An 11697-nucleotide genomic window follows, 5' to 3' on the forward strand; every position below is an offset into this window, starting at 1 on the left:
CTTATTTGGAGTCAGGGGCACCTTAAGCTTGTCCAGTCACCTGTCCAGTGGCTCCTGAGCCACTGAACTTGAGGCTTTGTTTGCGGACAGAAGGTAGGGGGAGGGGCCTGAAAGATTTCAGTCTTGCTGTTCCTGGAGGACAAGCCTTCGGGCAAGGACCCAGGACCCAGGAATCCAGCCCCGGGCTCTGTCCCCTCGCAGCCTCCTTGGTCCGGGACGGGACAGGAAGTGTCCGGCAGAGGTGGGGGAGGAGGTGATTGGCAGTTGGAGGCTCCAATGGGCCGGAACCCCCCCTATTTCACCCCTCTCCTTCCATTGGTGCCTGGGCGGAGCCACCCCCATAGCGGGCCCCAGGGCTGCAGGGAGTAGAGGCCGGGGCAGAGGGCGAGGGCGGAGGGCGCTGGCGGCGGAGGCCGCGGAAGGTGAGGCCTGGTGGGGCTGTGGGCGTGCACGAGGAAGGCTTGCCAGCAGAGGGCCGGGCAGGGTGAAGTACGATGAAGGGCTCAGTGTGACTTTGGGACTGTCAGCGTGTGTGCGTGCGTGCGTGTGTGTGTGTGTGTGTGTGTGTGAGGCTGTGTGTGATGATGTCTGTGTGAAGCTCCGCAACGGTGTCACTTGTTGCAAGTGTCAGCTAATGTAGCTGTCATCGTGCCTGTGGCTGTGCCAGGGATTGTGCGTGTGTGTGTCAATGTGAAGTGTTTGGGGAGCGACTGGGTGGTGTGTGGTGCGTGTGAGAGGTCCTGTGACCCCATCGGGAATGTGTTTTGGGAAGGTCTCTGTGGGGTTTCAGGTCGTTTCTGCCGGTGTAAGAGTGGGTGGCTGGGTTTGTGTAAGCCAGAGTGACTTCAGGAACGGGAGAGCAAGAGTGACACTTGTGCTATGTGTGCGTCCTGTGTCCTCAGTGTGAGGCTGCGCGGGAGTGGAGCTGTGTTTATATTTGGGGGATCAGTGTAAACACAAGGGGCCTGACCTTTCTACTGATGTCCCCATAGACAGAACCATTCCCAACACATTTGGCTTCCCCTCCTGTCTGTGCTCAAGAATCCCTGGCGCTGGTGTATTGCTTCTTATTTTCTGTTTCTCTGTCTGACTCAGTTTCCTTATATTTATTTCTTTAAAATACATTTGTATGTATTTCAGAGAGGACGGGAGAGGGAGAGATAGAGATAGAAACATCAATGATGAGAGAGAATCATGGATCGGCTGCCTCTGGCATGGCCCACACTGGGGATCGAGCCCGCAACCCGACCGGGAATTGAACCGTGACCTCCTGGTTCATAGGATGAGCTCAACCACGGAGCCATGCGGGCTGGGCTCCTTATATTTCTTTTTCTTTCCCTACTACTGTCTTCTAGAACCGTGGCTCTCTGCCTCTCTTCACAGTTTTGTCTCCCCCGGTGTCTGCGGATCTGTTTTATAACTCTGCCTCTCCGTTCTTTCATCGCTGCCTCTCCGCACTGCGATGCCTGACTTTCCTGTTCACCCTGGTCTGTTTGCTTACCTGCTGCCCTGTAACAGTGATGAGGTGTGGGATCTGCCGTGATAAGAGCTTCCTGGAAGATGGGGCCTAAACTAGGATGAGAAGGATAAGAAGTTGCCTTTAGGAAATGCTGTGACCCCATTCCAGAGACAGAATGCTAAGTGTGTGCCTGTGACTGTGGGAGGGGCGTAAGGTGTGTGTATCTGTGTGAGGGTATGGGTATGTGTAAATGTAAGCGTCTGAGTCTGAGTGAGGATATCTGAGTACGTTGGTGTGACTGTGAGTGGCTGTATCTGAGCGTGTGTGTCTGAGGGTAAGTGTGGGTCTTGTGTATCTGGCACCAAGGGACCAAAGGCATTTCCTGGTGCTGGGGCCCAAAGCGTGGAGGGGGAGGTGAGAAATGGCTGGAACATCCAGGGGAGGGGAAACTGGATTCTTAGGCTTTTCTTTATATCCCCCAACCTGGGGCCTCCCTTCCCCTCAAACACATCCTCCCCCCATACCCCCCACCCCCCGCCTGTGCCCTCAGGAAATCTTTGCTGGGGAGTGAAAAGAGTGGGAGCGCGAGTATCTGATTTTTCATTTGATTGTGTCCATGTTTGTTCAAGGGGAGTATCTTTTTGTTGACTGCGTCTGGTGAGTCCACGCGTGAATGTGGCTGTGTCTGGCTCTGTGAAAACCTAGGGAATCTGTCACTGATCGGGATATAAGCAGCCCTCCTTTCCCTCTGGCTGGTCCTGGCTGCGCCTGTGGCTTCCTTTCCAGACTGGGGGTAGGCCTCTTCCCTTCCCAGGGCCTCGGATGGGAGGAGGTTAAGAGGCTGGGAAGGGAGGAGGGAGGAGAATGGGGTTGAAGGCAGGAGGGGGGAGGGGGCTTGGCTATGAGTGGCTGAGATCCAGCGCTCAGAGGGGCGGGGGCGGGGAAGGGAGAGGAGGAGATGATTCTGGGGTCTCAGAACTGTGGAGCTCAGACGGGTGCTGTAGCTGGTGGGAGGAAGTCTTGGAGGCCATGGACACTTAGCCACTGGGATCACCGAGGTAGGGTGGGGCCGAGCAGGGTAGATGTGGCTGGGGAGCCTGGGGTGAGCCACTACACACAGACACATGGAGGCCCCTGTTCTGCTCTACTTGGGAGGGGTCTGTACTCCTCTTCTTCTGAAGCCCTTGTCCAGGGCCCTTTCCCCACCTGCCCTTCTCCTGTCCCCATGGCCACTTCCCCTGCCTTCCTTCTCCTGCTTCCCCTCCATCCAGAATCCCTCTCTCTTAGCACCTTCCAAACCCCATATACACATAGTTGGTTACTTCCTCTGCCTTCCTGAATTCCTGCTGCCCCAGCTCAGCTCTCACCTCACTGAGTCCCAGTCCTGATCTCTGAGTATCTCCTGGTCCTGTGGACCCCACTCCAGACCCCTGTCCCTGCAGGCTCCCAGCTCCCCTCAGCCTCCTCTCCCTTTCCCCGCCACCCTGTCTCCATCTGCTGGCTCCTCGCCTGCCCCCAGCCTCTGGCAGCAGCCAGGGCATCTGGATCTGCTTAACTCTACAGCCTGAGCCTGCACCCTAGCCCCATCCAGCCTCATAGGCTTGAGACCAACAAGACTCCAGAGTCGGCCCAGATGAGTGGCCCAAGGAGCCAGAGCAGGAGGCCAGGCAGGCCCAGGCGAGAAAAGGCTTGGCAGCTAGAGCAGGGCTAGGCTCCATGGCAGGAGTACAGGGTGGGCTTAGACCCACCATGACAGCCCCAGGGTGAGGAGGGCTGCCTCAGGTCAATCAGAGGCAGTGATTAGCCTTGGGCCAGGTGGATGCCAGGATTCCTAACAGCTGGATTGGAGGAGTTAATAGGAATGACTGAGCCAGTGCTGGCACTTGGTGCCAGGGGTGGGCGCCAAGGGTGGTGCAGGGGGGTGGTGCTGGCACAGTCTGTTGCTTCCAGCTTTTGTTCTGGGCCCTAAGCCCAGGACTGAGATGGAGAGTGAGGGTGTGTGTGTGCTTGTGTGCGCACAGCACTGTGTGTGTGTGTATGTGTGTGTGTGTGTGTGTGTGTGTCTCGCACACGCTCACGCGCGCACCTTAGGGCATATGCACAGCACAGGGGTGTGTAGTGGAAAGGGGGATCTTAGATCCGATCCCCCAGTGATTTTTTTAAAAATATATTTTATTGATTTTTTATAGAGAGGAAGGGAGAGGGATAGAGAGTTAGAAACATCGATCAGCTGCTTCCTGCACACCCCCTACCGGGGATGTGCCCGCAACCAAGGTACATGCCCTTGACCGGAATCGAACCTGGGACCCTTCAGTCCGCAGGCCAACACTCTATCCACTGAGCCAAACCGGTTAGGGCCCCCCAGTGATTTTTGATATTCTTACCCCATTTGGTACCTCAGTTTTCCCCCTAGAAAACTGAAGTTAGCTGAAGTTAGCCTCCTATCTTGGGGGTAGGGGATTGCTGAAACTGCTTCTCTCCCCACAGATGAGCAGCAGCTGTTCAGGGCTGAGCAGGGTCTTGGTGGCTGTGGCTGCAGCCCTAGTGTCTGCCTCCTCCTCCTGTCCCCAGGCCTGGGGCCCCCCAGGTGAGAACCCTGCTGCATGAACCCAACTGATTTATGGCTTGCCACCCTCATTGTGGCCCCCACCCCAAATCTGATCTGTGACCCCCAAACTCCTGACATTCAACCTGGCAACATCCCCTTTCTAACCTGTCCTCGGACCTCTGTCTCCACATTAGAACATGATACTCTGACCCAATGCCTCTACCCAGGGCTTAAAAGTCTACTCCTTACCCCTTCACGCTCATAAAGTGGGGTGTTTGGGGAGAGGGAAAGGAAGAGCCTCTCCTCAGAAGTGCCCTCCACAGGGGTCCAATATGGACAGCCTGGAAGGTCCATGACGCTGTGTTGCCCGGGAGTGACTGCTGGGTAAGTGCCCTCCTGCCTGTTGGGGTGACACTCATGACCCTTTCTTGACCCTGCCCAGTCCTCACGCCCCTCCCACCTTTGCCCCGTGTCTGTAATTGTCACCTCTGTATCTGTCCTAATCTTCAAACCATCCTTATTCATCAGACAATTTCAACCACCAGGTACTGAGCACTCGCTAAGTGCGTGGTCTATTCTAGTTCCCGCGATGCAGCAGTGCACAAGCCAGGCAAGACGTCAGCCCTCATGGAGCTTACATCCTAGTGGGGCAGTCGGACAATAAGCAAATAAGAGTCTTGCCAGCTAGCAATACCTGCTGGGCAGAAAATTAAAAGAGAGTGCCCTGGAAGAGGATAACTGAGTGGTTTCTTTTTATTGGTAGTCAGGAAAGGCCTCTCTGAAGAAGTAAGATTGAAGCTGATTTGTCAGGAAGGAGGCTGCCAGGCACAGGTTGAGGTAGAAGCATTTCTGTCAAAGGCCAGTGCAAATGCCCTGAGGTGGAAATGAGCTCAACACTTTTTTCTTTTAACTTTAGAGAGAGAAAGGGAGAGGGACAGAGAGATAGAAACATTAATGATGAGAGAGAATCATTGATCGGTTGCCTCCTGCATGCCCCCACACTGGGATGGAGCCCGCAACCTGGGCATGTGCCCTGACCAGGAATCGAACCATGACCTCCTGATTCATGGGTCGACGCTCGATCACTGAGCCACACCAGCTGGGCGAGCTCAACACTCTTAAACAGAAAAAAGACTAACTGGACAGGGTGGGAGTACAGTAGGTGAGGGGGTGGAAGGAGGAGCTGAAGAAGAAATGAAAGGCAAGGGCTAAATTACCAGAGGCTTTGTGAATCAGCAAAAGGACTTTGGGGTTTTTTTGTGTGTGTGTGTTTTTAATGTATTTTATTGATTTTTTACAGAGAGGAAAGGAGAGGAATAGTTCTTTTTTAAAAAAAAATATATATTTTATTGATTTTTTACAGAGAGGAAGGGAGAGAGATAGAGAGTTAGAAACATCGATCAGCTGCCTCCTGCACATCCCCCACTGGGGAAGTGCCCGCAACCCAGGTACATGCCCTTGACTGGAATCGAACCCGGGACCTTTCAGTCCGCAGGCTGACACTCTATCCACTGAGCCAAACCGGTTTCGGCAGGAGTTTGGGTTTTAATGCAAGTGCGTGAGAGGACAATGGAGAGCTGTGGCATGGTCCGACTTACACTTTAGCCCTTTCCTCTGTCTGCCATCATCACCTTGTCTCACCGGCAGGACCCCCGTGTCCTGGTTTCGGGACGGGGAGACAAGGCTGCTCCAGGGCCCGGACTCTGGGCTCGGGCATGAACTGGTGCTAGCCCGGGCAGACAGCGCTGACGAAGGGACCTACACCTGCCGGACCCTGGATGGCGCACTTGGGGGCACAGTGACCCTGCAGCTGGGCTGTGAGTTGGGGAGGGAGTATTGGGTGGCCGTGATGAGACGGGCTCCCGAGGGAATCAAGGTCCTGGGTAAGCCCTCTGAGATGGGAGGTTGGGGACTTCTCCGTCTCCAGCTGCACCCTCTGCCTCTAGACCCCCCCGCTCGGCCTGTTGTCTCCTGCCGAGCAGCTGACTATGAGAACTTCTCCTGCACTTGGAGTCCCGGCCAGGTCAGCGGTTTACCCACCCGCTACCTTACTTCCTACAGGTGTGTGCGTGATGGGGCGTGTAGGTCTATACATTTGAGTGTGCCGGCACAGCGTGGGTCTGGGAGGCTGGGAGGGGGGTCCCGAGGAAGGCCTTAGGAAGAGGGAGGACCCTCTTTTCCTGCCTGACCTCAGATGGCCCCTCCCTGCCAGGAAGAAGACAGTGCCAGGAGCTGATGGCCAGAGGTAGGACATGAGGGAGAGGCTGGGGGCTACAGCTGGATCCCACAATGAGCATTTCCAAAGCCCAAGACCCCTTCCTCTCTCCTAGGACAAGTCCAGCTACAGGGCCCTGGCCGTGCCCACAGGACCCCTCAGGGGCTGCCCGCTGTGTGGTCCACGGGGCAGAGTTCTGGAGCCAGTACCGAATCAATGTGACTGAGGTGAACCCCCTGGGAGCCAGCACACGCCTGCTGGATGTGAGCTTGCAGAGCATCTGTGAGTACCCAGCCCTAGAGCCCCCCAGATCCCAACCCGGAGACTCCAACAGATTCCAGAGTACAGATATCCCAACGCAGAACTCCCCAGAGCGCCCAGACCGTTCCCTCCCAACATATACCCCTGTTTCAGCACACAGATGGCCCCTGTGGAGACCAAGAAGCCATAGAGATCAGTGGTTCTCAACCTTCCTAATGCCGCGACCCTTTAATACAGTTCCTCATGTTGTGGTGACCCCCAATTTCATTGTTACAAATTGAACATAATTAAAACATAGTGATTAATCACAAAAATAATATGTAATTATATATGTGTTTTCCGATGGTTTTAGGCGACCCCTGTGAAAGGGTTGTTCGACCCCCAAAGGGGTCGCGACCCACAAGTTGAGAACCGCTGCTCTAGAGGCTGTTGCCACTCCCCACTCCCCACTCTCCTCGAGTCCTTCCTAGCTGCCTAGCCTCGGAGCTGTCTCTCTGCTTCTGAGCTCTGAGCTGAAGGCTGCCATGTCTCAAGTCCTCCCTGTCCATTGGAAGCCATTACTGGCCCCTCCTTCCTCTTGATCTGTACATGGGCTGGGGGCACTAAAGCTCTGGCTGGAATTTGGGCTCACTCATCTTCTTCCTTGTTGGAAAGCAGGGCTACTTTTTAATCCACCCAACAGCCCTAGCTGTTTTGGCTCTGTAGTTAGTGTCAGCCTTTGGACTGAAGGGTTGTGGGTTCGATTCTGGTCAAGGGTACGTACCTTGGTTGCAGACTCAATCCTTGGCCCAGTCAGGGCGTGTGCAACAGACAACCAATCGATGTGTCTCTCTCACATCAATGTTTTTTTTCTCCCTCTCTCTACCTCTCCCTCCCACTCTCTCTAAGTCAATGGAAAAATATCCTCGGGTGAGGATTAACAAAAAACAAAACAAAAAAACAACAACAAAAACAAACCAAAAAAACCCCCCCACTCAACAAAGCTTTCAAAACCTGTCTCCCGATCTCAGCTCATTTTATAATAAGGATAACAGATAGGTCCTGAGCCTAAAGGATGATCAAGCTTAAGATTTCCCCAACCTCTTGGAAGGGCCTCCTTCAGGTACCTTTAGGCACATACCCACCTTCCCTTGGGAGGTGGTGGGTAAGGGATGGGTACCTGTCACCTGCCCTGACTTTGTGTCTCCACTACCCTCAGTGCGGCCTGACCCACCCCAGGGGCTGCGGGTAGAGTCAGTACCTGGTTACCCCCGCCGCCTGCGTGCCAGCTGGACATACCCTGCCTCCTGGCCCCGCCAGCCCCACTTCCTGCTCAAGTTCCGGCTGCAGTACCGTCCAGTGCAGCATCCCGCCTGGTCCATGGTGAGGCCTGGAGTGTGTGCCAGGGCTGTGGGTCCTGTCTCTGGTTTCATGTTTCTGGTGTTCTTTCATGTTTCATGGTGTTCTGGCACTGGCAGATCACTGGAGCCTTGTTGCCTCCCCATGGAGAGGGCTTCCCGTGGGCCAGGCTCTGTGCTGGGTGCTGGGGTTGCAGCAGGGAGCAATAAACCAAGCCTCTGTCCTGTGGGATGTAACTCTAATGTAAGCCTGTCTGTGGGAAGGCAGCAGAAACTTTTTAAAAATAACTTTTCTAGGAAAACAAGTGACGTGCTCACTTCGGCAGCACATATACTAAAATTGGAAGTGTCTTTTATCCAGAAGCACATCCTCATATGCCCAGATACAAAACACTCATATTCCCAGATAAGGATAGTGAATTCCCACCTCGGGAGATGTCAGAGGTTGGCCGCATCACGTCTGGGGAGTGGCTGCCTCGGATAATAACCAATATTTATGAGCGCTGTCTGCCCACCAGGCACCAAGCTACACATTTGCATATGCATTATTTCACTTGGGTGCTTTCAGCTCTATTTTACAAATGAAGAAATGGAGGTATAGAGAGGCTCAAGGTTACCCAGGAAGATTTGAACCCAGGCAGCCTGCCAGCTCAGCCTGTCTATATAAACATTACGTAGTTTTGTCTTCCAAACACTGTGTGTAGACCTGACACCACCAGCCGCTCTACTGAGGCCCAGAAGGCTCTACCAGGCTGGCGGACAGGACAGGGAGGGAGGGGTACTCTTTGCAGACTGGGGCCCGGGGCCAGGGAGGCTCAGTGTTTACAATCTGGGTAACTCGGTGATGAACCATCTTCACCGCCAGGTGGAGCCGGCTGGATTGGAGGAGGTGATCACAGACGCTGTGGCTGGGCTGCCCCATGCTGTCCGGGTCAGTGCCCGGGACTTTCTGGATGCTGGCACCTGGAGCGCCTGGAGCCCTGAGGCCTGGGGGACTCCGAGCACTGGTGAGAGGCAGAACCAAGGAATGGGCTCTGTCCCTCAGCTGAACAGGTTGGCACGAACAAGGCTGCGTGGCACATGCCCCGCTCATGTGGGTATGGCAGTTGGCTGTTCTAGGCTTCAGCCCTGGATGCCTGCAGCCTTGTTCTAGCTTAAGCCCTGCCCCTCAGCCTCCACCCCTGTTACACCTCCATAAATTGACTCTGGCCTTTCAGGCTCCACTTCCTAGGTGCCCCTGTGTCCAAGCCAGGCCCTGGCTTCAACTGGCAGGCCCTGGCCTCTGCCTCTGCCTCTATCCTGTGTGGACAATTCTCCTCAGGTCTTGCCTTTCTTCAGGGCCCCTGCCTAAGGAGATACCAGCTGGGGGTCAGCCATATATGGAGAAGGAGCCGCAAGCAGACAGCCCTGCTCCCCCAAGGCCCTCCCTCCTGCCAGACCTACAGCCACTTGGTGAGCTGGGGTAGAGGAGCAAAGGTGGTAGAGGATGGGAAAGTTCCAGAGAGAAGGGGGCACTGAGTTTTGTCAGGCTCACTCTCACATGTGACCTCCCACCCCACCCCACCCCACCCCAGTCCACAGGGACCCCCTGGAGCAGGTGGCTGTCCTAGCATCTTTGGGAATCTTCTCGTTCCTGGGCCTGGCAGCTGGGGCCCTGGCACTGGGGCTCTGGTAAGTGACTGTCATTGGTACCTTAGCCTCTGATCCCACACAGATGCTCTGATACCCACAGACCATACTCTTTCCCACCCGTCATGACTTCCCACTGAACATGATTCTGGAACTACTTTTCTTTCTTCCCCTCAACTTCATGATTCTCACTGATTCCTCTCCTAACCCTTTCCTAATAAACGCTTTTGGAGGAGACTGAGATGCCCCACATTGTCAGGAAAACAGCTGCCTTTTTATGCTCCAGGCTGAGGCTGAGACCAGATGGGAAAGATGGACCCCAGAAGCCTGGTTTCTTGGCCCCAATGATTCCAGTGGACAAGCTTCCAGGTGAGTAGGACCTCCAGGAGGTTTGGCCTTGGAGATGTGTGCCCTCGTTGTAGGTGTCTGTATTAAGAGCCAGAGGCCCATCATCATAAGGGTATTGGGAATCATAGTTGGGTCTCCTCATTCTTATGATGTCTGGGCTCAGGGACAGACCTGTCATTCTTGAGTCCCTGGGCTCAGAGTTGGATCCCTTCCCTCTCTTGCAGGGTATTGGGCTCCTAGATTGACTCCATCCCCACTTTCAGTGTCCTAGGCTCAGGGCTGGATATCTATCTTTACTCTTGGGATAACTTGGATCAGAGCTGGGCCCTTCCTTCTTTTATTATTATTTTTTAAATGCTTTTTATTTATATTTATTTTTTAATTTTCTTGCATGTACCCTGACCGGGGAATTAAACCCGCAACCTGGGTGTATTGGAATGATGCTCTAATCAACTGACCCACCTGGCCAGGGCTTCTCCCTTATTCTTTTTTCTTTTTTAAATATATTTTATTGATTTTTTAAAAAAATATTTTATTGATTTTTACAGAGAGAAAGGGAGAGGGATAGAGAGTTAGAAACATCAATTAGCTGCCTCCTGCACACCCCCCACTGGGGATGTGCCTGCAACCAAGGTACATGCCCTTGACCGGAATTGAACCTGGGACCCTTCAGTCTGCAGGCGGGAGCTCTATCCACTGAGCCAAACCGGTTAGGGCTTTATCATTTTTTTACAGAGAGGAGGGGAGAGGGATAGAGAGTTAGAAACATCAATGAGAGAGAAACATCGATCAGCTGCCTCTTGCACGCCCCCTACTGGGGATGTGCCCGCAACCAAGGTACATGCCCTTGACCGTAATCGAACCTGGGACCCTTGAGTCCGCAGGCTGATGCTCTATCCAGCCAAACCGGTGCAGCCGTGGGCAAACTACGGCCCGCGGGCCGAATCCGGCCCGTTTGAAATGAATAAAACTAAAAAAAAAAGACCGTACCCTTTTATGTAATGATGTTTACTTTGAATTTATATTAGTTCACACAAACACTCCATCCATGCTTTTGTTCCGGCCCTCCCGTCCAGTTTAAGAACCCATTGTGGCCCTCGAGTCAAAAAGTTTGCCCACCCCTGGGTTAGGGCAATTTTTTTTTTTTTTTTTTGTATAGCAAAGGTGGAGATTTATTGAAGAACAAGTACAGACTCCCAAGTAGGGAGGGGGAAAAGGGTCCCCCCTTACTCTTGATGTGCCTGCACCAGAGCTAGGTCCTCTCCCTCATTTTTAGGGTGCTGGAGCTCATTCAGAGCTGGGTTCCCCTATTCATTCTTGGAATGTTAAGCTCAGAGCTGGGTCTCCTTCCTCATACTCAGAGTGTCCGGGCCAAAATCTAGTCCTATTACCTCCACTGATTTGCCTTTTCCTTTTTCTAGGAGCCCCAAACCTATAGAGAACCCAGGAAGACTTCAGCTAATTCCATCTATAACTCTGTCTTGCTGGTTCAGATGGACGGACAGATAGAACCAGGCAGGACAGTGTATCCTCATGAGGGGAGGTGTCTCAGCTGAAGTTTTGTTTGGAGCCCGTTTCTATGAGACTATCTGTTCCAACTTGCCAGATGAAAGGTACCTGGACCTCTGATTTTATCCCAGAGCTAGAGGTCCACTAGTGGAATGTTTATAGATGTGTATATCTGTGTCCATATGTGCCCATGTGTATGTGAGGCAGGGAACATGTGTTCTCTGCATGTATGTATGTAGATATCTGGGGAGTGTGTGTGGGTCCTTGGCTGTTAGCCTTGCCCCTGGTGGGGGTTGTGAAGGTGTGAATAAAGAGAATGAGGAGGTTCTTTGTTTATTGACATGTCTCCCAGCTTCAGATTCAGGGCTCACGGGAGAATACACAGAATTTG

At 53.5% G+C, this 11697-nt stretch overlaps 1 protein-coding gene across 3 annotated transcripts; it reads left to right on the top strand.

Moving 5' to 3' along the window:
* Positions 1 to 368: 368 nt before the first annotated feature.
* On the top strand, positions 369 to 11646 carry IL11RA (interleukin 11 receptor subunit alpha). Of its 3 annotated transcripts, none has more exons than XM_081103502.1 (13): positions 369 to 422; positions 3947 to 4046; positions 4331 to 4391; positions 5655 to 5824; positions 5954 to 6068; positions 6220 to 6252; positions 6338 to 6504; positions 7682 to 7845; positions 8686 to 8827; positions 9159 to 9272; positions 9395 to 9491; positions 9736 to 9818; positions 11219 to 11646. In XM_081103502.1, exons 2-13 carry the CDS (start codon positions 3947 to 3949, stop codon positions 11233 to 11235), a joined length of 1263 nt encoding a protein of 420 aa, XP_080959628.1. In that variant the 5' UTR covers positions 369 to 422; the 3' UTR covers positions 11236 to 11646. The 3 variants fall into 3 exon arrangements, with proteins under 3 accessions (XP_080959628.1, XP_080959630.1, XP_080959629.1); XM_081103504.1 differs by lacking the exon at positions 369 to 422 and adding an exon at positions 2089 to 2252; XM_081103503.1 differs by lacking the exon at positions 369 to 422 and adding an exon at positions 2389 to 2517.
* The last annotated feature ends 51 nt before the right edge of the window (positions 11647 to 11697 follow it).

The sequence above is a fragment of the Myotis nattereri genome (assembly GCF_964212035.1).
Source record: "Myotis nattereri genome assembly, chromosome: 12".
Taxonomy (NCBI): Eukaryota; Metazoa; Chordata; class Mammalia; order Chiroptera; family Vespertilionidae; genus Myotis; species Myotis nattereri.

Coding starts and splice junctions, on each gene's coding strand:
- IL11RA (XM_081103502.1), top strand. CDS start 3,947: ATGAGCAGCAGCTGTTCAGGGCTGAGCAGGGTCTTGGTGGCTGTGGCT. Junction 6,069..6,219: donor CGCTACCTTACTTCCTACAG/GTGTGTGCGTGA, acceptor CCTCCCTGCCAG/GAAGAAGACAGTGCCAGGAG. Junction 9,492..9,735: donor GCCCTGGCACTGGGGCTCTG/GTAAGTGACTGT, acceptor TTTATGCTCCAG/GCTGAGGCTGAGACCAGATG.